General features: G+C 36.1%; 1 protein-coding gene across 4 annotated transcripts in view; it reads right to left on the bottom strand.

Moving 5' to 3' along the window:
* The window catches only part of arhgef2a (Rho guanine nucleotide exchange factor (GEF) 2a), a 60,844-nt gene that overhangs the window by 21,093 nt on the left and 14,901 nt on the right, over nt 1–24,850 (bottom strand). Inside the window, exons 5-13 of one of the 4 annotated variants that reach the window (XM_082185092.1) lie at nt 24,580–24,685; nt 24,075–24,114; nt 23,809–23,944; nt 22,833–22,865; nt 7,806–7,968; nt 1,786–1,853; nt 1,554–1,617; nt 813–942; nt 213–322 (exon numbers count right to left, since the gene is read on the bottom strand). In XM_082185092.1, the coding sequence (XP_082041218.1) occupies nt 213–322; nt 813–942; nt 1,554–1,617; nt 1,786–1,853; nt 7,806–7,968; nt 22,833–22,865; nt 23,809–23,944; nt 24,075–24,114; nt 24,580–24,685 (850 nt within the window). Of the gene's footprint in view, nt 1–212; nt 323–812; nt 943–1,553; nt 1,618–1,785; nt 1,854–7,805; nt 7,969–14,645; nt 14,984–15,288; nt 15,440–22,832; nt 22,866–23,808; nt 23,945–24,074; nt 24,115–24,579; nt 24,686–24,850 lie in introns of those variants that run through there. The other 3 variants (XM_082185093.1, XM_082185095.1, XM_082185094.1) reach the window with 3 other exon arrangements.

The following is a 24,850-nucleotide window of genomic DNA, read 5'->3' as shown; positions in this document are numbered from 1 at the left end:
GGCAGATGCAAATGCACGTATCCGATTCATATGAGGCCTAAAACCAATCTGAGAATATTGGAATCCGTGTGTTCTTTTCACGCTTACATGTTCGTGGGTCATATCCGATCTGTGCCACATTGGAGGAAAAAAATTTGAATTTGTAATGTAAATGCGGCCTATTTTAACGTATGTCTACTTTGTTTAAGTGTTTGTAGGTGCGTGTGTCTCACCCTCATCATTGAGGGACTCCATGGACATGGTTCTGCTCCTGAAGTTGAGTGAGTCTGTGGATTGAGACAAGATCCTGCGCAGCCCCAGAGGATAGTCATCATTCAGAGTCCTACACGCACATGCACAGGTGGGCCAAATGCATGCATACAAACAGATGTACACATATGCATGCAATCACATGCCAAAGAAAAAAAAAGAAACAAAACAAAATGAGAGGCAGGCATCATAATCACCACAGAAACAGAAAATACAAATAACAAATTTAAAATATATTAAATGACTTAGAAATAAATAAAATATAAAAATAAAGTGAATATAATGACTAATAAATAACATTCAAACAAAACTGCTTACATTAAACTAAAATGTCCACAAACACACAAACACACACACAGAAAAAACAAAACACAAAAAGACAAAAATTACACAGTGATGAGAACAGTGTGTCTGTCTCTATATAGATATTTCAGGACAAAATATTGATGTTATAGCATGTTTTACAGTATTTATAAACTAGGGACTCACTTATTTGGTTATGTGTCGGTATATTGTACAGGCAAGAGCCCATTTTATGCATCTCTGTCATTTCTGTCACTCACCCTGCAATGTTATTGGTGGAGACGCTCTTGGAAAGTAAGAGAGAAGACCGGCCGCGACGTGATCCAAGTAGTGACTGACGAAGACTGTCTGAGGGGTAAATGGCAGAGCTGGGCCTTTCCTTTAAATGGGCTTCAGAGAGGCAGAAAAAGAGAGAACAATGTCATATTTACTCCTGGTAACCAGCTAACAAAAATATCTTCTAAGAACATTTTGCTAATGTTCCCATTAAGATATTAGAAACATTATTTCTGAAGGTTCCCTGAACGTATAAAACATCCAGTTTTTTAAATGTTTAAAATGTTTTTTCTTGGTTATGTGAACATTAAGGGAACATTCCATTTTATAATTTAGCAAATATTATGAGAATGTTACTTTTGAATGTTCTGAAACAAGCACTAACATTTAAAAAAAAAAAAACGTTAGACGAACGTCCAACAAGCGTTCCATGAACGATGTATAAATAACGTTTTTGAGCTAACAGTTTGAGAACATTACTAAAGTCCAGATCCCTTTGAACAAACATTCTATTAAAATTACTGGAAGAATGTTTGTTAACTTTGAAAGAACCTTGCAAGAATGTCCCTGTTAGCTGGGTCTAAATCAATTTTGGGCAATCATTATCACATGATCCCCTCAATGATGTCCATTCACAACTGGTCACAGGAGACATATGCCACTTGTAATTGGATCAGATGTTAATACCAGATGTAAAAACACACTTGCTTCCATCACATCCTCACCTTTATTCCTCAGAGTCACATTCTGATAGGCCGAATTGTTCCTCATCAGCGCCATTTTCTGTTGCTATTGTGACACACAGATTACATTTTTAGACTTTTGCATAAACCACATCAAGAAAATAGACCCAATTTCTATACATTTCTTCTCCATCCTACCATGAATCAAAGCCAGTGTCTGAATGTCAGTGGTCCATGTGACACCATGTGACACATGTGTGCACTAATATCCCACCTTTTGTTTCATTTTGACACAGTTTGGTAGCGTGTCCCTGCAGCGGTTGTGGATGGTGACATTACAAGCTGAAAAAAAGAACAGATAGGAAAACCCTTTTATCTCACATACTATAATCTTCATACAATCACATTTAAATGTGATGAATGTGATCTTCTCATGGTCACATTTATAAAGTAATAGAATTGTATTCACTTTTTCTGTTATGGGTTTCCAATAACACTTATCATTAGCTGCTTGACCTACCATTATGTTCCAGAAACATTCTTGACTACATTAAGACTGGTATGATCAAGTTACTAGTAGCTGGTTTGTTGCTGGTCTAAGATGATTCTGTAGCTTAAACCAGCAAGAAACCAACCACTGAGTTCTCAAAAACAGCAACCAGCGTACGATGATACTCCAACAAGGATATTGAAAAAAAAAATATCCCCATATTCCCTTTTATTCCTGTACTCTAACCTCTTTTCCTTTTTCCTCTGTACAATATTACAGCAAATAATTAAGTAAATCTCAGTACCATACCCATTTTTCGCCTGTCTTTCTCTCCCTCTTGACCTCTGTCCATGTCTGCGGTAAAATGCTTGTTCTAGATCTCCTTTACAGCATGCTACTAGTCGCTGAACATTTTCTCTGGTTACACCGTATTGCTTTTGTCTCTGAAGCCCTATTGTTTTAGAACGGCTTTGCTTCCTGTTTTGAGGGAGGCTGGGAAGGAAGAGGGACGGGGGCTCCGGTGGGGTTTCCCTGGCCCGATTACCCACAACACACACCTACACGAGTCTAAATAATCACCCACTGAGCAGCACAGGCTTTTTGTAAGTAAAAGTGAATCTCAGAAATGTAACTGTAGAGGAACATTTTATTTAAAAATAGACATGACAAAAATGAGACAAATTGTACAGTAATGTTTGAGTCCATTTTGATAAATGACTGAATGCAAATGTGGTATCTTGGCAAATCTGAACACAAACAGTGTTAAGATCACTATGACAAATCTAAGAAGGAGACTTCACGAAGGTCAAAAAAATAAAAAATAAAATGTCTCACGGTTTTCACACACACACACAAAAAGCAGCACAACTATTTTCAATATTGATAATAATAAAATATGTTTCTTGAGCACCAAATTGGCTTATTAGAATGATTTTTGAAGGATCATGTGACACTGAAGACTGGAGTATTGGTTGATGAAAATTTAACTTTATCATTACAGGAATAAATTTCATTTTATACATATGTATGTGTCATGCATGTGTCTCACATTAACAGTATTTTGTTTTTAAAAAGCAGTATCAGAATAAAAATATTTCATAAAACACATAGATAAATCTGCATTCTGTTCCATTCTTTTGCACTCTTTCCAGCTGTTTTTGAACGTAATATCTTATGTATTGTACTAGAGCTGTGGAATATAATCGGTCAGATATACACACGATTACAGTAAGTCTTGGCAAGTATTCACACAAACATAATTTGTTATGTATTAAGTGAACATTTGGTTAACAGTTGGGGAAAAACATCTAACATTATATAACCGTGCATTAGGTCTTAATATAATAAACCTACTTTTGTAGCGTTTAATATTAATAATAAACAATTAATTTGTAATGAATACCATGCTGTGATTATTTTTGCATTTGATTATTTGTTTTGCTTACTTGCATGCTTCTGTTTAGATGTAAAATTAAAAAGTAAAGTAAAGCACTGTTTATTTAATTTGTTTCTTTCTTATATTATATTTGCATCTTTGTTCTTATTTTTTAACAACAATGATAAAATAACAAAAAGAGCAATATTGTGATTAATAATATAGTAATTTTTACAAGTAAAATATTTGGAGGAAAAGATGCATTGTGTTGCATCGAGAATCGTTTTATAATGGAATCGTTACCTCTGAATCGTAATCGAATAAAATCGTGAGGCAAGTGAAGATACACACCTCAATACTGTACATGCCACGCTGACACGTGCATCTGATACCAGCCTTTATCCAATGCTTCCATATGACTGACTAATCTGCTACTCATTTGGGCAACTCATTAAGTTCACTTTAAAAAAATGAATTTGCACATCCACATCATATTCAATGCATCTTATTCATCTGCGAAACATAAAATAAAACAGCATCTTTATGCATATAAATTTTGTATCTAATCTACTGTAGGACCTATAGTTTAAATCTAATCTCCCACTCAAAGGTGTTCAGTTCGAAAGGCCTTTGCACTAAGAGCCTGTGTGGGTGTTGAACATGTAGTTCCAGCCTCGATACACAGCAAGAGAGAGAGCAAACAATACCAGAGCAGCCGAGCACAAAGCTGCTCATCGATGAGAGGCTCGTACTGTCTGGTCTTTAAATCTGATCTTGATGACAATATAAGGAAGAAGTTGAAAACAATAGCAAAACAGAGAACAAGAATTGAAAGATGAGCACAACAAAACAGGAAAGGGTGTGAGCGTATGCCTGCATTCATATGTAAATGTACTTAAAGGAATTGTTCAAGTGTGTGTGTGTGTGTGTGAGAGAGAGAATGGATGTGGTGAAATGCCATTTGTGTGTATTTCGTCATTTATTTTAAAATACACGTGTACAGTATATACAGGTATATATATATATATATAATATGGATGTGGTGAAATGTGTGAAAATGCTTTCCATTGCAGGGCTGTTTCTGCAGAAAGAAACTATCTAGACCTCCAACTTTAAGATGTGTGTGTGTGTGTGTGTGTGCGTTATCTTGGCATACAGCGATAGACCAGCCACTAAAAATATTCCACATACTCTCCACTTCACCACGTAATAGGTCTCAAAACAGCAGCTCAGGGCTACAGCACAGATGTAATATGAAAGAGGGATGTGGGAATGGGTAGACAGGTGTGGCTTGGAAGTAATGAAAAGGCTTATACATGATGTTCATCTTGAGCTCAAAGTTCTGAATCTGGAAACAATCATGGAAAGAAAGTGGGGAAGTTGAGATGGGGGAAGAAAGCAGGAAAAATCATTGGAAGGACTGAGGTAAGCGGCTGACTGAGGTTAGCGTTGTGATTGGCAGGATCACAAACAAGCTCCTCCTAGGATTTCGTCAGAAACATTTATTCTTGGGGTTTTCTTCCACAGAGGACGTAAGCAAACATTAATTAAGAATGGTACTGCTTTTATACTGTACTCATAACCATTAGTGTCTGTCTAATCACAATTACAACTGATCATACTTATTACTTATGTTTCATACTTGTCAGTAAGGGTTTGTTCAGATCCCTAACCATAAGTACCAGGTTAATTACTTATCATTCATGAGTTTGTCCTGCATGGAAGATACATTCTAGAAATTAGCTAGTTTGGAAGAGGTAAGCTGTTAAGCGTTTTGACTTGTTTTGACATGAATTTCATTAGGCGGATGATGAAAGTAGTGAAACATAATCAGATATATTTGTGTTGGAAAAAAAGAAGCTCTAGTGAATAGGCTCTTTAGATTTGTACTGGGCCTATCAACATCCAAGCAATCACATAGCAACATGCTAAAGTCACCCAGAACACCTTAAAGGGTTAGTTCACCCAAAAATGAAAATTATTTCATAATTCAATCACCCTCAAGCCATCCTAGGTGTATATGACTTTCTTCTTTCAGCCGAAAACAGAGTTATATTAAAAAATAAACTGTCTCTTCCAAGCTTTATAATGAGAGTGAATGGTACTCTAGATTTTGAAGCCCAAAAGAGTGCATCCATCCATCATAAAAATAATCTATACAGTTCCAGGTGGTTAATAAAGGCCTTCTGAAGTGAAGTGATGTGTTTTTGTAAGAAAAATATACATAATTATAACTTTAAAAACTATAATCCTTGGCTTCCAGTAACGGGCGTCCGTATGCGAGTCAAGTTCTGGCGGAAGAGTGACCTCTGACCCGATGTATGACATAGGAGTAGCGTAAGCTTAGGTGTGAATAGATGCCTCTCATAGTTCAAACTAATAAGGCTGGGAAACAAACTCAAGCTGCTCCGACATTTCTCTATAAAAATTCTCATTTTAGACTTCTAATTCGTGACCGGTGTTTTGTTTTGTTCTATCCTCTGTGCTTCCGCATATCAGTATCTCTTTCAATTAGAATTATACCTCCATTTTATACTATAAAGTGGCTCTCCAGTGTGCTCATGTTTTTACTTACGGATGTCTGACTTCAAAGGAACTGAACAGAAGAAATTAACCGAGGGAAGATTTCCAAGTCAAAGAAGGCCTCAGAGCACACCTACCTATTACATAACTGCCATGGACTAATGGTAGTTTGAAAGTGTTTACCTGCCATAGCGAATATTTCCACAAACTCCCATTTTCTTCGAACTCCCAAAACTAATTTTCTTTGAATTGTATCGGGGCCTTCAGTAACCGCATATCAACATGCTAAAAATATATAAAAATATCCAATAGATTTGCGTTGAAGGGAGAACAGAAACCTTAATCATAAATATTTGAGGATTGGCTTCTTAAGGTCAATTCACACCAATGGCGATAACTATAAAGATAACGATAAAGATATAAAATCTAAAATCTAGTGCTAAAATCGTTCTCAATATTAAGGAATAGCTATAACGGCATAATAACGATAACGGCACAGAGAAACGATATCGTTGGAATCACTTTCAGAACGATTTTATCCAGCTGATGAAAAGTTCGCTGGAAAAGTTCACTCCGGCTGATAAACACCTTCGTACTACCATTGGTCCGTGTCAACTACGTAATAGTTGTATGTAAAATGTGTGCTCTGAGGCTCTGCCTTCTTTGATGTGGAAATCTTCTCCAGTTCATTTCTTCAGTTAAAGGTGAACTAAGTAACTTTTTTTACCTTAACTGAACAGCTTCGGAGTCATTGGAATGGTTATATTACTTATTTCGGGTTGAATGGTGGTCGTTTCGCACCCCCCTGGTGCCCGTGAGCGGAAAATCCGCACTTGCAACTTTGAGCCGGCGGGCCGCCGGCCGCCGCGTCAGGAAGTATCACGTGATATCAGGTCTCGCGATGTAAACACTTGCTTTACGGCCAAAATAAATCTGCTAAAATGCTGTCATTATTGCGCTCCCTCACGCTGTTTGAACCTGAATGAAGAAGACGTTTTAAAGAATGTCCCATCTGCTTTGATGTCGTTGATCTATAGCCTCTGGTGTCTGAGAATCGCCAATGAGTTTTTACAACAGTGTTGTCAAATATCTATTCCGAAGCTGTAGGGGGAGCTCTAGAGAGAAACCTGCGAGCAAAAAGTGAGAATACATCGAAGAAATCCCGAAACTACTGAGCCCTGCTTTAAGTCCGTCGAGGTCAGACATGAGTAAAAACATGAACACCCTGAAGATCTGCTTTATAGTAGAAAATGAAAAGTTTTACATTTATATTTACATTTATTCATTTAGCAGAGTTTTAATTCGAATCTAAAGCAAAACCGTCACTGTATTTTAGGTTTAATACTGTAAAGCTGCTTGCTTTAAAGCAATCTATTGTATAACGTGCTATATAAATAAACGTGACGCAACTTGACTGGAGTGCTAAATTGCAGAGCTGGGGCAAACATCCACATCGAGGAAAGCATGCAGCACATATTTACATATTAATCTAAACACCGCTCTCATCAGTGTGGGTGACTTCAGGATGTTGGCTAACAGTATACTGCTGGTCAAACTTCTTTTTACCCCTAAACGAAGAACGAAAAACAACCTTGCCGTGAGTATATCGGGGCCTTTAGACTTGTGTCAGTCCTATCAACACCCTAGCAACAGCATAGAAACATGCTAATACCACCCAGAACCCCCTAGCAACTGCATAACGACATGTTAAATAAACTCACATTGCCAATGATTCTATCACTGAGTTGATGAACAAACACCACAAATATTTTCCACAGAAATTGTAAAAATCGAGTTTACAAAATATCTACAACTTGCAAAATGTAGTATTCAACTGATTTTGATCATACTGGTGAAGTCTGTGGGTTTTGAGTGTGATGTATACATGTGTGTCTGTGTGACTCACTAGGGCAACTGAGGGCCTCCTTAGCGGTGATGCTCTTGTTGCAGGCTGAGCAGAGTGTGGTTCCAGACACGGTGAGAGAGTTGAAGAGGTGGCCATTACTGTAGCGCGCCTCTCGCTCTCTGGCTTCTCTCTCCCGCTCCCTCATGCGTTCCTTCTCCTTGTTCTATTCAGAACACAAAAACTCAAAATAAATTAATCATGCATGGTGTCATCATATATATAAATATACATTTAAATCATCTCCACCAGAGTCAAATTTGCCTAGTATCATGGTACAAAAAAAAAGAAAAAAAAAACGTTGAGCTGGTCAAAGAACAATCAACACTCACAAAAAAAAGGACAATGATGACACTATTGCAGCTCAGTTTCTATTGTGTAACCAATTCATCTGCCAAACTGGTACAGACTGAGTTCACGAACAGGGAAACAACCAACTCAAAAGAGAACTTGCAACACCATTTCGGAAGAAACATAAGCCGAACAATAGCCATATTGAATGTCTAGAAGGTCTGTATTCCTTGGTAAAAGATTTTATCATGAAAACACACACAGCACATTCATGCCTGTGAACTGGTTTTCATTGAAAAAGCTAATCTTTGCTTATCAGCCTTTAGGGGAAAGGCAAATGAATCCAATCAACTCTCCACTTTAAAAAGTCACTAATTTGGTTTAAGCAAACAATGGCTCTCTTTCTGATACGGTAACTTCATCTATTTGTTTGTCTTTGTTAGGTACATCATGCCTAGTTTGATAAATTTTCTTCAGATTTTGGCCATTATTTTGTCCTCTCTTTGGCCCTCTGAGGGTCTTTTTTGACATACAATCTGCTAATAGGTTCATTGATGTGGGTTGAGCTAATTAGTAGGGGTGTGACAATATTAAAATGTGACGAGATTTCTCGTCGAGGTGAAAAGCTGTTTTGCGATATCGCCATGACGGAGCAGGAGGGTGAAATTAGCATAGAATAACTAAGCATCTGATAAATGTCTTATCTTGTAGAATGAGCGCTCAGCACTGCCACTCCCTATACAAAGAGCATGTGAGATTGCGAATTCAAAAGCGGAAGTAAAACCCGAGCTCCCTGGCTGGGAAATGTAGTTGTAACCACTTCTTAGCTCTGGTCTCTGTTTGCACTTTGAATTTTGAAATAGTACTTTGATTATGGTTGCACTTAATAAGACTAAGAAAAAAAAACTGTTATTTATTTTTGTTATTTATACTGTTTTTATTTCTATCTTCAATTTGTGGAAAGGAGTTCAATTAGGAGGTCACACACAGCCTCAATCAGAAGTTCTGGAAGCTCATAATTCATGTACAGTAAGGTCTGAAGAGACTCATGTGAAATAATATAGGAGAGAAGCCAGTCAGCTGAGTTTGTTGAAAACACTTTTACAGTGCTTGTATATTGTTACCTTTCAATTTATATGATAATTCGTACTCGAAAGCAGAACTAAAATGACATTCATTACAAGATGATTAGTTAAAACATTTCAAAATGCACCTGCAGACTATTTTTCCAGTCACAAATTTTTTCATGAGGATTTCTTAAAAATACTGTGCAAAAATCTTGTCTCGTCTCGTTCTCGTAAACCCAAACTCGTGTCTCGTCACACCCCTACTAATTAGTGGAGGCAAGTGTTGCATGTGTTAGTGGGAAGTCTTTAAAAACCCTCAGGGACTGTTTACATGACACTGTTTTCAACCAAAAACTGGGAACTTTTTTTGTGTTTTGGCCATTCATTTACACGACAACGGCGTTTTGTGGCCCTGAAAACGCAAACTCTTGAAAACGAGTTTCAAAGTGGACGTTTTTGAAAACGATAGCGTGATCGTCTCCATGTAAACGACACATCAAAACGTGAATTTGTGTAAAACCGTGACATCATGCGCTTGTGAATTACGTGTTCAGTCTACGGGCTTGTATGTTTTTTTTACAGAGTGACATCGCCAACTACCGGCCTGGCATAAATAATACAGCATTTTTAATCCTTTTCACAGACTCGTGTGAATGGTGATCGTTTTGACAAGACTATCATCTGTACATAAAAAAAGCTAAGGAAAAACTTTTCCATTTTTAGTACATTGTTGTGTAAATGTCCCCTCAGTTTTGGCATTTTGACTGGAGAGGAAAGAAAGAGAGTTTGAGTGCGACTAGGTTGAGTAATAAACAAAGGCCATGTCCACACTAATACATTTTCGTTTGAAAACGTATATTTTTCTCTCCGTTTTGGCCTTCCGTCCACACTGAGACGGTGTTTTTATTAATGAAAACGAAGCTTTTTTGAAAACGCACTCCAAAGAGGATGCATTTGAAAACGCCGTGTTCGCGTTGTAGTGTGGACTGTGAAACCGGTGGTATTTAAAAACGATGACGTAAATTTAGTCATGTGACGCATATTGTACCAATATATTATTCATGTTCATACCAGTATTGTGCCTGTTATGTGCTATTCACTTTCACACTGTTGCTAAAAATATTCTACATTGCACACTCTTCATATCACAGTCCTGCAAAGATGACAGAATTGACTCACATTTGCTGTCCTGCGGCAATGAGAGCAGTTGCGTTTTAGACCAAACATATGGTGACTGCGTGCGACCTGGACCGTATCAGTGAATGGTGAGATTTAGATTTTACTAAACAAAATTATCCTGTCAGAAGAAATGCGCGATAACTTCATTATTTATTTTTCCATCTGAATCATATCAGTGATCTTTTGTGGGGTTTAACACATGCGCAGTAAGGTGAATTTAGCGTTTTTCAAAAGTTTTTCATCCACACTGAAACGTCCGAAAACGTTTATTGTTAGCATTTATTTGTATATTTTTCGTTTTCATTTAAATTTGAGTAATTGTGCCTTTGTCGTGTGTTTATTAGTTGTTGATTTTTTAAAATATATTTTTCATTTATCTGCCACATAGTCTTTCATATTTTTTTATTTCAGTTTTTGTAACCTTAGTACTTTTTCACTTCACATTTATGGCATTCCGTTAGCTGCCCCTGCAACATTTCTAATTTGTATTTAAGATTTTTTATTTCAAGTTCCAATATTTATATTTTAATTCAGCTTTGTTTACACAAGTACACAAATACTTATTTTAGTTTTAGTTAACAATAACAAAATGACGAGCACGAACCAAGAAGCTATACCTGGAGAAAGCTATACGACCTGCAAGCTGCCATTTTTTTCCTCAGTCTGCTGACTGAACAGCAAACCAGCAGAGCCATTTTACACTTTGAGAAGTCACTAGCAAAACATCCTCCATAATATAATGAACTATTTACGAATTATATGTTCCTGTCTGCTGCCTTTGACGTCAGCTCCTACGCTGACAGGATATTTGCTAGAGTTCAGGACTGTGTTTGTTCTTGTGGTGCCATCGGCCAATCAGCATTAACATGAAATCATTTTCCATTGGCTCCAGAGTAATTATATGGCATTTATAGCTCAAAAAAACAAACTGCAGCTTTAAATTAGGTAAATTGAATAAGTCCAGGCATCCATTTTGCAAAATTAACAGTGCAAAAAAGTTTTGATCTGTGTGCTTGCAGAGTCATTGATCTTGATTAAAAAAGCTTTGACCAGCAGCTGTGGTTGGTTGATATGCTAGTCAGCATTTTATTAGACGCTCTACTTGGCCCTGGCTTTTCACCTTCCTCTTTTATACATATTTTATGATGAGTTATTTGGAAAATTAAGGAAAGAGAAAGATAAATGTCCAGACAAACCATTTTAAAAATTAATTTGAAATGTCAACATAATTCTTAAGATATTTTGGAATAAACATAAGCCGAACAATGGCCGTATTGGATGTCTAGAATGTCTGTGCTCCTTGGTAAAATATTTTTAGATTTCATACATTTTATAATAAGATGTCTAATATTTTTTCACCTCTGAAAATAGAGATGCAAAGGTCCTGTTTTGGGTCCGCTTATTCTAAAAATTGGCCTCTCTGTTGACATGCAAAGCAGGAAATAATGAGAGAGCACTTCCTCTTTCTAATCAGCAGGAGGCATGAGTAAAGGTTGCCATAGGAACACGGACATGTGTTGGAAGCAAGCAACAGAAAATGTATTATAAAAAATGCTTAGTGTGTTAGTGTGTCGCAGTCAAAAAACCTGCAGGACGTTGCTATCAAATTAGCAAATCTAAATTGACCTAGTTTGTCCATAACCAGAATTTCCAGGATGCTTCTGCATTGTTTGTTACGTGTATGCGCAATCATCTCTGCAGATTTGGGAAGTTGCAGTAGTTCATGCTAAATCGGAGGACAAAGCATGTAGCCAGGGTGGGGTTTGTGAAGATAGTGATACTTTTCTTTTTTTAAATAAACTTGAGTATGACTCTATATATCAGAAGAATACAGAGGAGCAGCCAACATTTCCAAGTCTGTGTTTATAAAAATAATGTCAGGCTAATGAAATGTAACTGTGCTTGCAAAATGAAAACAACCTCTGTTGTTATAGTTCACTTGAAAGTTGACATTGAATCAAGCTTTCTGTATAAAAGCATGAGCGGTATGTGCCCCAAGCACATTGTTTTCTAGGTTCAGGGAGCTTGTCTAAAGTTTGGAGTCATCTCCTATCAAGGAAATGGGCTGAGATTGACAGTACTTAATGTTGGTGCTCCAGTTCTAATAGTCCCAGCTCCAGATTTAGTTCAGTCTGCTGTGGCCTGATGGCCTGGATATAGCTGGCCTATGGGGAACCATGACTGGATTAGTTGACATTGACATTCTTTGCAAACATTTTAATAAGAAAGCAATTTCCACTACAGTGCACAGGAAAGTAGCAGTCGACGGATATAGATTCTTTCAATATCCAATGTGGATATAACTCCTGTTTATGGGCCAAGTAGTTGTTAAAGGCACACTATGTAATTTTTCGCCACTAGAGGTTGTATATTCAAAACAAAGGCGTAGCTTGATGAGCAGTGGAGCTTTTATTATGCCGCAGAACGCTTCCGCTTCTTCCGGTCATGCATATGTGGGGTAACGCAGCGCTGTTTTATCATATTAGAAACTTTAGATATCTAAAGATATTTAGATCTCATTTATTTATTAGATATCATATGAGAACTTTTTATAATGCTACTCTGTGCGTTCGCTCGGCGGTTACTATATGAGACACATGTTGCACACTGCAGTGAGCTAGATCGATATTAGGCATAGTAAATATGGTACTCGCGGTAAATCAAGAATTCGAGATTTAAACAAAAAGACTAACTGTGTTGAGCTGTATAACAATGATTAGTTTTCTGTCGATGAATGTATCCAAACAGATGCTCACCTGTCAAATAAAACACATAATATATTAAAGCGTCTTTGGTGTTTCCAGGGTTTTTACAAAATAAAATCGGAAATCAAGTGTAACGCGGGTATGATGTCATTGATAGGCAACGATCGGACACAGTCCGTGTCCTTGTTATTTCTGCTTATTTCTCTGCTTAATAAGCTGCTTATTTCTCTGAATTTAAGCATTCTTAGAAACATTTGGGATAATGAAAGTACACAAATCAACAAAACATATAACATTGTTTTAGTGGTTTTTGGATATTTTGATCCAAAATTCTTACATAGTGTGCCTTTAATAGCTAAAAACTAACCAAGATCAGACGATTATATCAATATATCTCTACAGAACAAGGTAAACACAAGGCCAATCAAACTAGACCTTGACTTGGAAGCTGCTCTCGGTTACATTTAAATTTTTCAAACTGAAGTCTAACCTTTGACCTTAGAAGAAGAGGTGGTGAGAGGTTGTGTGCTTATGTGTGAGCAAAAACACATCACACTATTAAAAAAATTCTTGCCTTCGGACCTGAACCTGGAATTGATGCTTTAACTGAGTGCTATTTCTATGGCAACCTCTCTTTTGGCTCTCTTTCTCTTGGATGTTTCTATGTGCGCGCACACACACAGTCTGTTGTTCAACATTCCCACTCAGTAACACCTACACAACTCAAACTCACGCTGAAGCTAATAACTGGACAAAAAGGTGCATATCCAATGCCAAAAACCAACATACAACCTTTTACTCGAGATGTCTACACATCAGAGTTAAAACTGCTCTGAGCAGGCTCTGTGTTGCTCCAAATTCTGTGTATACATATGAAATTCCACATTAAAGCTGTAATAAAGTATCCACCTTAACCCATAGTATCAAAGGTGACACTGTTTTACTCCTGTGTAAATGAAATTCAGCATCAGAACAGCCTTAAAGTTTATAATTCATATACATGTTTCTATATCCATAGTCTCATAATGAAGACATTAATTTCAACACTTGTAATTCCTGTGTAAATGTACCTGCATTTGCAGATTCAGATACAGCTTGTGCTGCCTTTGCATCATACCAATGACATCACACTGAATAAAAGCCATAAACTTACAGTCCTGGAAAACATTATTCATTGTCAAACAACAGCAACGTTAACATTTTAGACTGTCTGGCCCTTTAACCCTCATTCTATAATGACGAGGAAGAGGATAGGTGCCCACGTTCATACACAACCTCTAGGTTAATAGCTAATGTATTTTTATTATCCCAAAACAAACTTTTCCCTTTTCAGAGCTTTTCTGAAGAAGTGTTTCTTTGCTTTGGAACACAATGTATTATGAAAATACAAATAAATTTGGATTGAACGAACTGAAATGACTTACAGCATACTTTTCAAAACCGATTCGCCTATTTCTAGTCAATGTTATAGTCCATGTACGCGCTAAAATCCCTTATAAACCATGATGACGAACAAATATTAAAGTGGACAATTCAAACATAGCGTCTAATGTGTTTTACTCTTCCGATAAACTGGTTAAAACACGCGTCATTGCACTTACCCGCTGACTGATCTCTCTCATCCGTTCCTGGCGAAGTTTCGACAGATCCGCTACTCGAGACATTGCGATATTTTAAACGTCTTTAGTACAACGAAAAACGAATCCTCGTACGGCAAAATCACATGTATATCCCATTAATTAAGATAAAAGTTCCTTTTGGTCCCGAGTATGTGTAATAGCAGCGTGAGACATTCACAGAGAAGCGCAGTGCAATAACTTTGAGAGAAATACGCTTTTCCTCTCTGTCTCTCTCTCTCTCTCTCTCTCTCTCCTCCCCTCCTCTTCAGTGAAACGATGTTGCCTCTTTCAGGAAGCGCAATATGACTATCCCAGACCCCCTCTATTCTTATTAAAACTCTCACTGTAATTCTAGACCGCATAGATGAACATAATATATATAATAATAATTGGTTAATAAACGGGCATTTGAGTCATGTATGTGTAAAAAAAGAAACAATTATGCCATATTTTAAATATTTATACTAATCAAGAAATAAATATTCATTTTTATTTTATTCAAGAAGTGAACGTCTATATCTCTCTCTTTAAATCTGTTTTGTTCCATTCCATTCATCAAGAAAAAGACATTAAAGTCAACCCCCTTGAGCACAAGTCCAAATGTCAAATTAAACGGCAAACTTACCTTTCTGAAGGCAAAGTCATATCCCTACATATTATAAAATGTATTCACTTAGCTTGAGAATGCAATTTATTAATGCTTAAACATTTATCTGATATCACATGTATAATAATAATAATAATCGATTGACTATTGTCGTTTAAATACAATAGATGCCACCATCTGTCATGATGTCACTAGTGAAACAACAGCAATGAAGACTCTAAGACTCTGTGGCTGAACTCTCAAACAATGACGTCAACTTTAGCACCAACACATTTCTCAGAGAATTTCTCAGAGATCTAAAAGGAACTAAGACTATGCTCGGAAAGCTTGTGGTCTACAGGCAAAAAGCACCCATGAGTAAAATCAGACCAGACCTTCAAATGAAAATGAAACAATAGACAGTCAGAATTAGAGTTAATTATTATGCAAATTGTTATTTAATGATGAAGACATTTAGTTACAACCTATAACTTCATCTAAGATTGGAAACCATGTATCCATTTCTAAATGCTGCCGTATTTTAGTGGCTCTGCATGCACCTCAGTGTACCGGGAAAGAAGGTAAATGGTGGACATTTTCTTTTGAGAAGAGAGCCGAGGGGAGAGGAGGGGAGATTCTTTTCCCGCCTTGGCCACATCTGTCGCCATGCCAACAGTGTACTTTGGCTGGGTTATGAGGGGAGCCTGGAAAGTTTACAGTGGGCGGCAAGGTTTTGGGTTTATATGAACACATTCATACAGTACAAGCGTGCAAAAGACTGGTTGCTCTGGTGTTTTCTTTTTTCTTTTTTAAATATGCTGCATGGTTTAAAGCTAGTCAAATCTCTCAGCAGATTAAAGCAAGATTAAAGCAGGTCAAATCTTTCAACAGATGTACCGTCCCATCTAGACATTTTGGATTCGCCAAACAATACTGACTGGGGCTCAGACTTACATAATAGTCTACATAATCTGGTTGTAGAACAGAAGAGAACAGAGTCATATGAGCAGAGATTGGGAGAAAATGAGTATATGGTGGCTCTTTCTGTGAAATCTGCCAGCTCTTCAACTTTAAATAGTGAAGCGCAATTCTCTCTCTCTCTCTCTCTCTCTGGTTCACTGTCTCCAAGGAAGGACAGATTGCACTGTGGGCGGACTTCCACACAAGTGTTTCAACACTTGTTCTCCCTCTTACTCACAATATCTTGCATTTTATGCACCCTATCTTTCTTCCTTGTGTTGGTAATAACAAATCCGTGGCATGGGACCAGCTACACTGTTTATTAGCAGTCAGATTTCAGCCCCTGCAGCACTCCTGAGCGAATCAATAATGATGAATACTCTGTCTTCGCGGAGTATTAGAGGGCTGCTTCTGTACTTGGACACTGCTGATGTTTCTGGAGCGATCTGCTGCAAGCTATGCTAACAAATGCTACTAAGCGAGATGCCACTTCATAATCAGTGCCAGTTCAACAAGTACACTGACTGCAAATCTAAGGCTATCTATAGGCTGATCTTGTTATTCATCATTCTCAGACTTAAAAATAAATATAAGAACAAAATAATACTATATAATTATTATTATATAAATATCTAGCCTTTTTTGCTTTTACACTTTTTCACTGTTTTAGATGAAAATTTATTTTAAAATGTATTTGAAAAATAAATAAATAAAATCTCAAAAACATAAAAAATAATTTAAACCTTAAACAAAGATAAGGGTTAAACTATTTATCCAATAAAAAAGAAAAAGGTATTATCTTTTAATCCAAAAAAAAAAGGTTTTCCATAATTAGCTTTAAATGGAGAACAAATTAAGACCTGAGTAAAAGGTCATTTGTTTTCTTCAGAGCTCTAGAAGGCCACGTACAAACTCTAAAGTTTCAGGAATGAAAACCGAATTTAAATACAAGAGTGAATCCCCAAAATTACCGTTCCATATGTGTACGGAAGTTAATCATTCCAACATTGCCATCATGTTAACAATGTTCTGGAATCTTGAATGTTTGGTATCTGCTGTTTTTGACCCAAATAATATATTACAGAGACCAACGATTTGTTCTGCAATTTTAACTAAACCACCAGGGCTGCGTTTCCCAAAAGCATCGTAAGCCAACTATGTTCGCAAGTTCCTTCGTTATCAGCATATTTCAACGAGTCAGTGTTTCCCGAAACCATCGTTCTCATGAACATTCGCAAACAGCATCGCAAAGTTGTGTAGTTGGAACGACAGCTCTCCAACCTGTGGTTAGAAGCATATTGTTTCTAGTTTGCATGACATGTGGACTTAATAAATCCTTATCTTGAGCAAAATAAGCAAGCGGACATTCAGTACAACCTTTGTCTTTTATTTAGAATACATACAAATGTAATTAAGTATTTTAGTTTGTCAAGAGATTTAAAGCACCGTTTTTGAAGAGTGCGAAGATGTTTTTGAAGATGTGCGAACGTGCTCTACTAAGAACGAGCCTATGATTGAATCTGGAAATAAAGCAAAATAACTGAGAAAAATGAGAAATAGTTCTCAGATGCCATAAACCAACGTGGTTGAACGACCACTTTGCGACAATATGGTTTCGGGAAACAGTCGTGACTAGCTAGTTGATTTCTTCAACGATGCATCGTACTATGGTAGTTAAGCAGCGAGTTACGTCGTTGTTCGGGAAACGCACCCCAGTTCGGTTCCGTACACACTGCATCGATTTTTTTGAAAAGTCAGAAATTTCAATATGAACAAATATTTTTAATCAAATTCTTCCAAAGCCAAATTATGTCAGCTATGCAATAGACATTCATTTTATAGTGTATATCAAGAAATAACTCATTTGACACTACTTTGGGAGAAACATCCAAGACAAAGTTGATAATAAAATAGTTTCCTGATCTAAGAGCAAAAAAGTTCCTTTGTCATTTAATAGATTGATATAACCTTTTATGGCGTCTAAGAAATATAGCTCATTAAGTTATGTGCATTTTGTATAACAATTTGCATTACACTGAAGCTAGTAGTTACAATGATAGTGGGTGTTAGCTGTGGCCCTGACTCTACACTGAAATAGATGGATAGAAAGGGAGAGAATGAAAGACAGAGAGAGGGAGCGTTGCTGTGGGTTACCACTCTATAGAGGAGGCACTCTTCAGAGCTGCTTTCTGCGACAGATGAGAAAATGTGTTTTTCTGTGTGAGTGTGTATTTGACAGTAGGAGTTATAGTGAGGACAGTGTGTGTGTGTGTGTTTCTGCAGAGATAATGACCAGGTTCTGGAGGCTGAAGCCCACGAGGCCTGTCATTCAGCACAAGACTGTGTCACAACACAACGTGATGCCTTAAGGTGAATGTGTGTGTGCACATTTGTATTCATGAGTGTATTTCTAATTTTGGCTAAGTGAGATGCAGCATCAATCATAAAGGTTAGAAGTCATTTTATCAAAAATACTGTAAAAACAGCAAAAATGTTACAGTTATAAATATTACTAAAATAACCGCTTTATACTTTAACATATTTTGAAATGTAACTTATTCCTGTGATGGTAAAAAGGACATTTTCAGCAGTCATTGCTTGAGTCTTAAGCTTCACGTGATCCTTCAGAAATCAATCTAATATGTGTTTCACTGCTCAAGAAACATTTATTGTTATGTTGAAACAGTTGTGCTAATTCATTTTTTTGCGGGAAACTGATAATCTTTTTCAAGATTCTTTGCTGAATAGAACATTTAAAAAACAGCATTCATTTGAAATACAAATCTTGTATTTCACTAATAATTGTGTAAATATTATGTATTTCATGCATTATAAATGTCTTTACTGTCACTTTTTTGATGATCCATTTAATGCTTCCTTGCTGAATAAAAGTAATATATATATATATATATATATATATATATATATATATATATATATATATATATATATATATATATATATATATATATATATATATATATATATATATATATATATATAAGCAACTAGTTAATAGTGAGAATTGCACTCTAAACTATATGTATATATATATATATATATATATATATATATATATATATATATATATATATAGTTTAGAGTGCAATTCTCACTATTAACTAGTTGCTTATTAGCATGCATATTACTAGAACAGTGGCTGTTTATTAGTACTTAGCACTATCATGAACATTTTAATGCTTTATTCTGCATGACCATATTCTACATCCCTTAATCCTGCCCAATACCTAAACTTAACAATTACCTTACTAACTATTAATAAGCAGTAAATAGGAGTTTATTGAGGCAAAAGTTGTAGCTAATAGTTAGTTAATAGTGAGAATCTGACCCTAATCTAAAGTGTGTGACCCTAATATATATATATATATATATACAGTAGTCAACATTTAAAGTGGATCAAAACCTTTCATCAAACTTATACATGAATTTTGAACAATACCCGTTCTTGTCTACCCAACTTTGATGAACTTTTTAAATCCACTTCAAATGTTGACTTCTGTGTGTGTGTGTGTGTATATATATTATATATATTAATGATAACTTTAGATAACTTTATCAAATATTGTACTTAATATCTCATTCAGTTGTCCATTTCAAAATAACCCAGATCCCAGTCTGTCAGTGGAGGTGTGGGAGGAACTCTCGCTGACACATGTCTCACAGATGGTTTTTCTCTTGTGGTGGGATTGCCAAATCAGTGCAAAGGCTTTTTAAAAAAAGGCCCTGTGCTCCACCCTGCGGGCCTCTCCATGACTTTATGAGCCTCCCAAAAACTAGGAGTAAACAGCGCAGCAAATGGTCGATAGTGAGTGGAGACACAGTTGCTGAAAAATGTCAAAAATCATGACAGTAATACTCCAAGCACACGTGTCCGTCTGCACTCTCTGAGTATTTCCCACTTGATGAAACATATTTTTTATGGCACTTTGGTGAGGAATGTTTATCTTCTAAGACTTAAATGTAAAGTAGCGTAGAAAAGAAAAAGCGTACTAGCTTATAAACCAGGTGGTGGGAAAGAAAGAGCAACTAAAAGATACAAAGAAAACAGAGGGGACGTCTGAGGGTTAAAGATAATGGCAGGAGGAAACAGGCCAGACCATGAGATGACTCTGCCAGACTGTTTACTTTGCAGCTAATAATCATTGTACACACACGCCGTGCACACGCACACACACAAACCCCTGTACACTGGTAGTACTATCTAATGGTACCACTAAACTTTACTAAATCGCTGCACAGGTTTCACTACAAATCATAACTTGATAGTTCAAGGATGTTGATTTTGGCTTGACAAATTTTAACATGTAAAACTACGCTCACAAAACCATAGTCACACCTTGGTACTTTTTGCAAGGGTTCCTTTTTCTTCCCACACAATCCACTTGATGTAATTAAATGGTCTTAGAAGCCTATGTCTAAATTGTTCCCACTCATTGGTAAAGAATGAACAGTCATGCTGCTTTAAGATTGTGCCTGTGGTCTGTCCTATCACAAGCTCCTTCCTTGTGTGTGTATGGGGTCAGATCAGGCTCCAAACAGCTGACTGGACCCGTGTGTAATTGTTTGTGTGTGAGTAAGTGTATGTAAGAGTCTGGAACTTAGAGAGAGAAGCAGAAAGCGCTTTCAAGGAAGTTTAGTCACATGAACATCAGTCTGTGCTTCCCGGCTGATCATATGGTTGCGTTATAAACAAATGGTGAAAAATGCATAACCATAATGCAGAAGAACATTTAACAAATCCTCAGACAGAAATATGTTCACTAACGCTCTAATAAAACCCATTTACAGAAAACTGTTCAGTACTATAAATCTGGCAATATGGTTTAAAAAGTCGAGGAAAACTATTTAAAACAAGACGAGACTATTTAAGTTAAGAGTCTAGCTTGCAAATAAAGAAAGTGCCAGCCTCATAAAAATCCTCCCTTCTTTTGCTGGACTGTTTGTGTTGGAGCCTGTGGGCCTGGCACGAAAATCATATTCCCTAAAGTAGACGAGTAATCATGATTGCCGATTCTCTGCTGACGCTCCCTCAAGATCTACACAGAAAGCGTGTGTGTGATTTTTAGTGGCATGATGTCATGGAAAGACCTACAAATCAAACAGACCTTTATATGTAATGATAAGAGTATGTGTTTAGAGTATGGGAAGATTTATTAAAGCCGGTTTCTGTAAAAATAAATCAATATTAAATAAATAAAAAGGGAACTGCAATCCCCAATTGTGACTTTACTTCTTTTAATTACAGATAATAATAATAATAATAATTTAGGTTTACAATGGGATATAGTTTAAAATGTAATACAAAATCTTTATATTAATTAATTAATATATACACAACCATTTAAGATTGTTTTGTTTTAAAGAAATTAAAGCTTTTTCCAGCAAGAACACATTAATGATCAAAAGTGACAGTGAAGACTTTTACACTGCTTCAAATAAATTATGTTCTTTTGAACTTCATTTCAAAGAATCACAGTTTGCACAAAAAAATATTAAGCACAATTGTTCTCAATTATGATCATAATAAATTAAAGTAACAGCATATTAGAATGATTTCTGAAGGATCATGTGACACTGAAGACTAAAGAAAAGATGTTGAACAAAATTATTTAAAAAAAAATATTCAGCATCTTTACTTCAGTCTACAGTGTCACAAGATCCTTCAGAATACTTTTTTGTTTGTTTTTACCTTTATTTAACCAGGATAATCTCTCTGAGATTAAAAATCTCTTTCACAGGAGTGTCCTGGCCAAGAATGGGCAGCGGTTACAATCACAAACTTACAGATCAAAATAACAAATACAAAATTACTTAAAAACAACACATCATTGAGTCTTCTTCAAGTGACCGGATAATAGATTTAAAATGTTCCATAGACACCAGAGTTTGTAATTTCAATTTCAATTTCATTTGGAGTAGATTCCAGTCAAACGGAGCTGCATACATAAAAGCCCTTTTTCCCAGTTCAATTCTGACAAATGGAACAGAAAGAGTATAACAAGGGAATATTTCCCAACACTTTTCTGTTGAATCAGACAAAAATCATTCTAATATGCTGATTTGGTGCTCAAGTAACATATATATATATATTATAAATTCCAATAATATTTCACAATATTAGTTTTTACAGTATTTTTGATCAAATAAATGCAAACTTAATGTTTTTGAAAGAAGCCTCTCATGCTTGCTTTTGAATGCTAGTGTAGTTAAAAAAATCATATCATATCTCATTGTAAACTTTGTCTTACTGTAGACATTCTCCTAATTACCTTTATTTTGTACTCTGAAACAGAATTCTATATAGATTTGACAGTCCAAGAACATGACTAACACTAATGTGAGCAAACGAGGACTAGATTTCACAAGCAAAGTCAAAACAATGTCATCTTCAGACTTGTCATCACTCGACCATAAAATCCTGCTTTATCATGTGTCACAGTAGTAAATTGGGTCAAATATAATATTTTGACCGCTGTCCAACCTTAAAACTACAAAAGCTGCCTTTTCATTCAGTCATATGGGTTTCCCAATAAACCAGCCCATAGATAGCTTGAATTACCTGAAACTTAAAAGGATAATTCATCCAAAATTAATTTACTCACCCTCATGTCATTCAAAACCTGACGTTCTTTCTTCTGTAGAACATAAAAGAAGATATTTTGAGTAACATTTGTGCTTTCGTCCATACAAAAACAAAGTCAACGGTAACCAAAACTTTCACCAAAATTCTTCAAAATATCTTTTGTGTTCCACGGAAGAAAGGCGGTCTCTCTAACGCAAAAAAAGCAAGAAAATGTAAAATTAAAATAAATTATGGTCACAGTTTAGTTTAGGGTCCAGTTCTCACTATTAAGTAACTATTATCTTTGACCTTTACCTCAATAAACTCCTAATATCTGCTTATTAATAGTTAGTAAGGTAGTTGTTAAGTTTAGGTACTGGGTAGGACTAAGGGATGTACCTGTAGAATATGATCATGCAGAATAAAGCATTAATATGTGATTTATATGTACTAATAAACAGCCAATACCCTAGTAATATGCATGCTAATAAGCAACTGGTTAATAGAGAGAATTGGAGCCTAAACTAAAGTGTTACCGAAATTATTATGGCTTCGATAAGACATCAAACCTGCAAAATCCGTGGCGGTTTCTTATGAATTTTGGGGCTGAATGCTAAGTTAGCAACAGTGAGTCAGCATTTGCCAGGTTCTTATGATTCATGGCAAGCCGGAGTCTGATTCTAAGTATAAACCTAGCTATGGAATTTGAGCTGGGAGCTTAATAAAACTTTAAACCGTATATAATCAGATCAAGAACTAATAATAAAGGCAGAAACTGACATTTTAGAAAAAACAAGTGGAGAAGGGGCACAGAGGGTTTGATGTCAATTATCAAGCTCTCTGTCAAGCAGGACTGTCTCACTCTGCCCTCTGTTGGACTGAAATAATATATCATCAGGTTCCACTACACTGAAATCGCAAGTTTTAGTGAAAAGGAAGGCAGATGCTGCGTGTGACTGATAATCATCATCAACATTGTTTTGCCTTCTAACACACTGGGAAAGAAAGGCTCTTACCTTGTGGGTAGCGGTCATCTTGCGTAAGAAGCTCAGCGTTCGTTCCAGCCGATTTCCTGATACGTGATGCTCTTTGTTTTCGTCCCCCTCAGCCTTTGTTTGTCCTATATCCCAGCCCAGAGCAGCACTATCTATACTGTACCAGAAAAAAAGTGAAATGGTTGCATTAAAAGTATGGATATTTGCATTAAAAGTATGGATATTTGCATTAAAAGTATGGATATTTACAATAAGTATGTAAGGCCACGCCTGATTAAAACACACACCTGTAAGATGAATCTCCAATCTGGTGGTACGAAACACTCTCTAGATTGCCGAACAAGATAAGATTTTTTTTTCTTATTGAAATGAAACTTGAATTCAAACGAGTATATGACATCTTATTAATCTTAGTTTCCGATTCAGAGCAAAGCAGAAATAAAGAGCCCAAAACAGTAAATATAACAAAAATATTTTTATTTTTTTATTTTAATTAAACAGGGAAAACTACACTACCACTCAAAAGTTTGGAGTTGGTAAGAATTTTACTGTTTTTGAAAGAAGTCTCTTATGCTCAACCAAGGCTGCATTTATTTGATCAAAAATACAGTAAAACATAATTTCTTTAAAAAAAAACATTTCCATTTTCTGACCCCAAACTTTTGAACAGTAGTAATAAAACTTTATAAAATATGTAAACAAAAATTAACCACATAGCAAAAGGAATTCATAATTTCATTTAAAATTGAATTTTATGAATATGAATAAGATGGAAATCCCAAACACACTGACCATGGCAGTAGGAGAGCGGACGAGGGGCGGAGCTCTTAGGCCTCTGTTGCATCATACACAGGGTGGGGGCGGAGACACTGCAGCCATGCATCTGATTGGACTGCTCCTGAGACAGAAATTCAGAAAGAATAAAAAAATTAAAATAAAAAAAGACACACACAAAACTGACACATATTGATAAAAAACAAATTTGTCCAAATAAAACGAAATTATTTCGTTCAACCGTTCAAAACTTTGAGGTGGGTTATTTAAAAAAAAAAAGTTTTATAAT

This window comes from Leuciscus leuciscus, assembly GCF_965113295.1.
Source record: "Leuciscus leuciscus genome assembly, chromosome: 12".
Lineage (NCBI taxonomy): Eukaryota > Metazoa > Chordata > Actinopteri > Cypriniformes > Leuciscidae > Leuciscus > Leuciscus leuciscus.
Note: the sequence above shows the minus strand (reverse complement) of the source record. Positions and strands in the feature narration are given on the sequence as shown.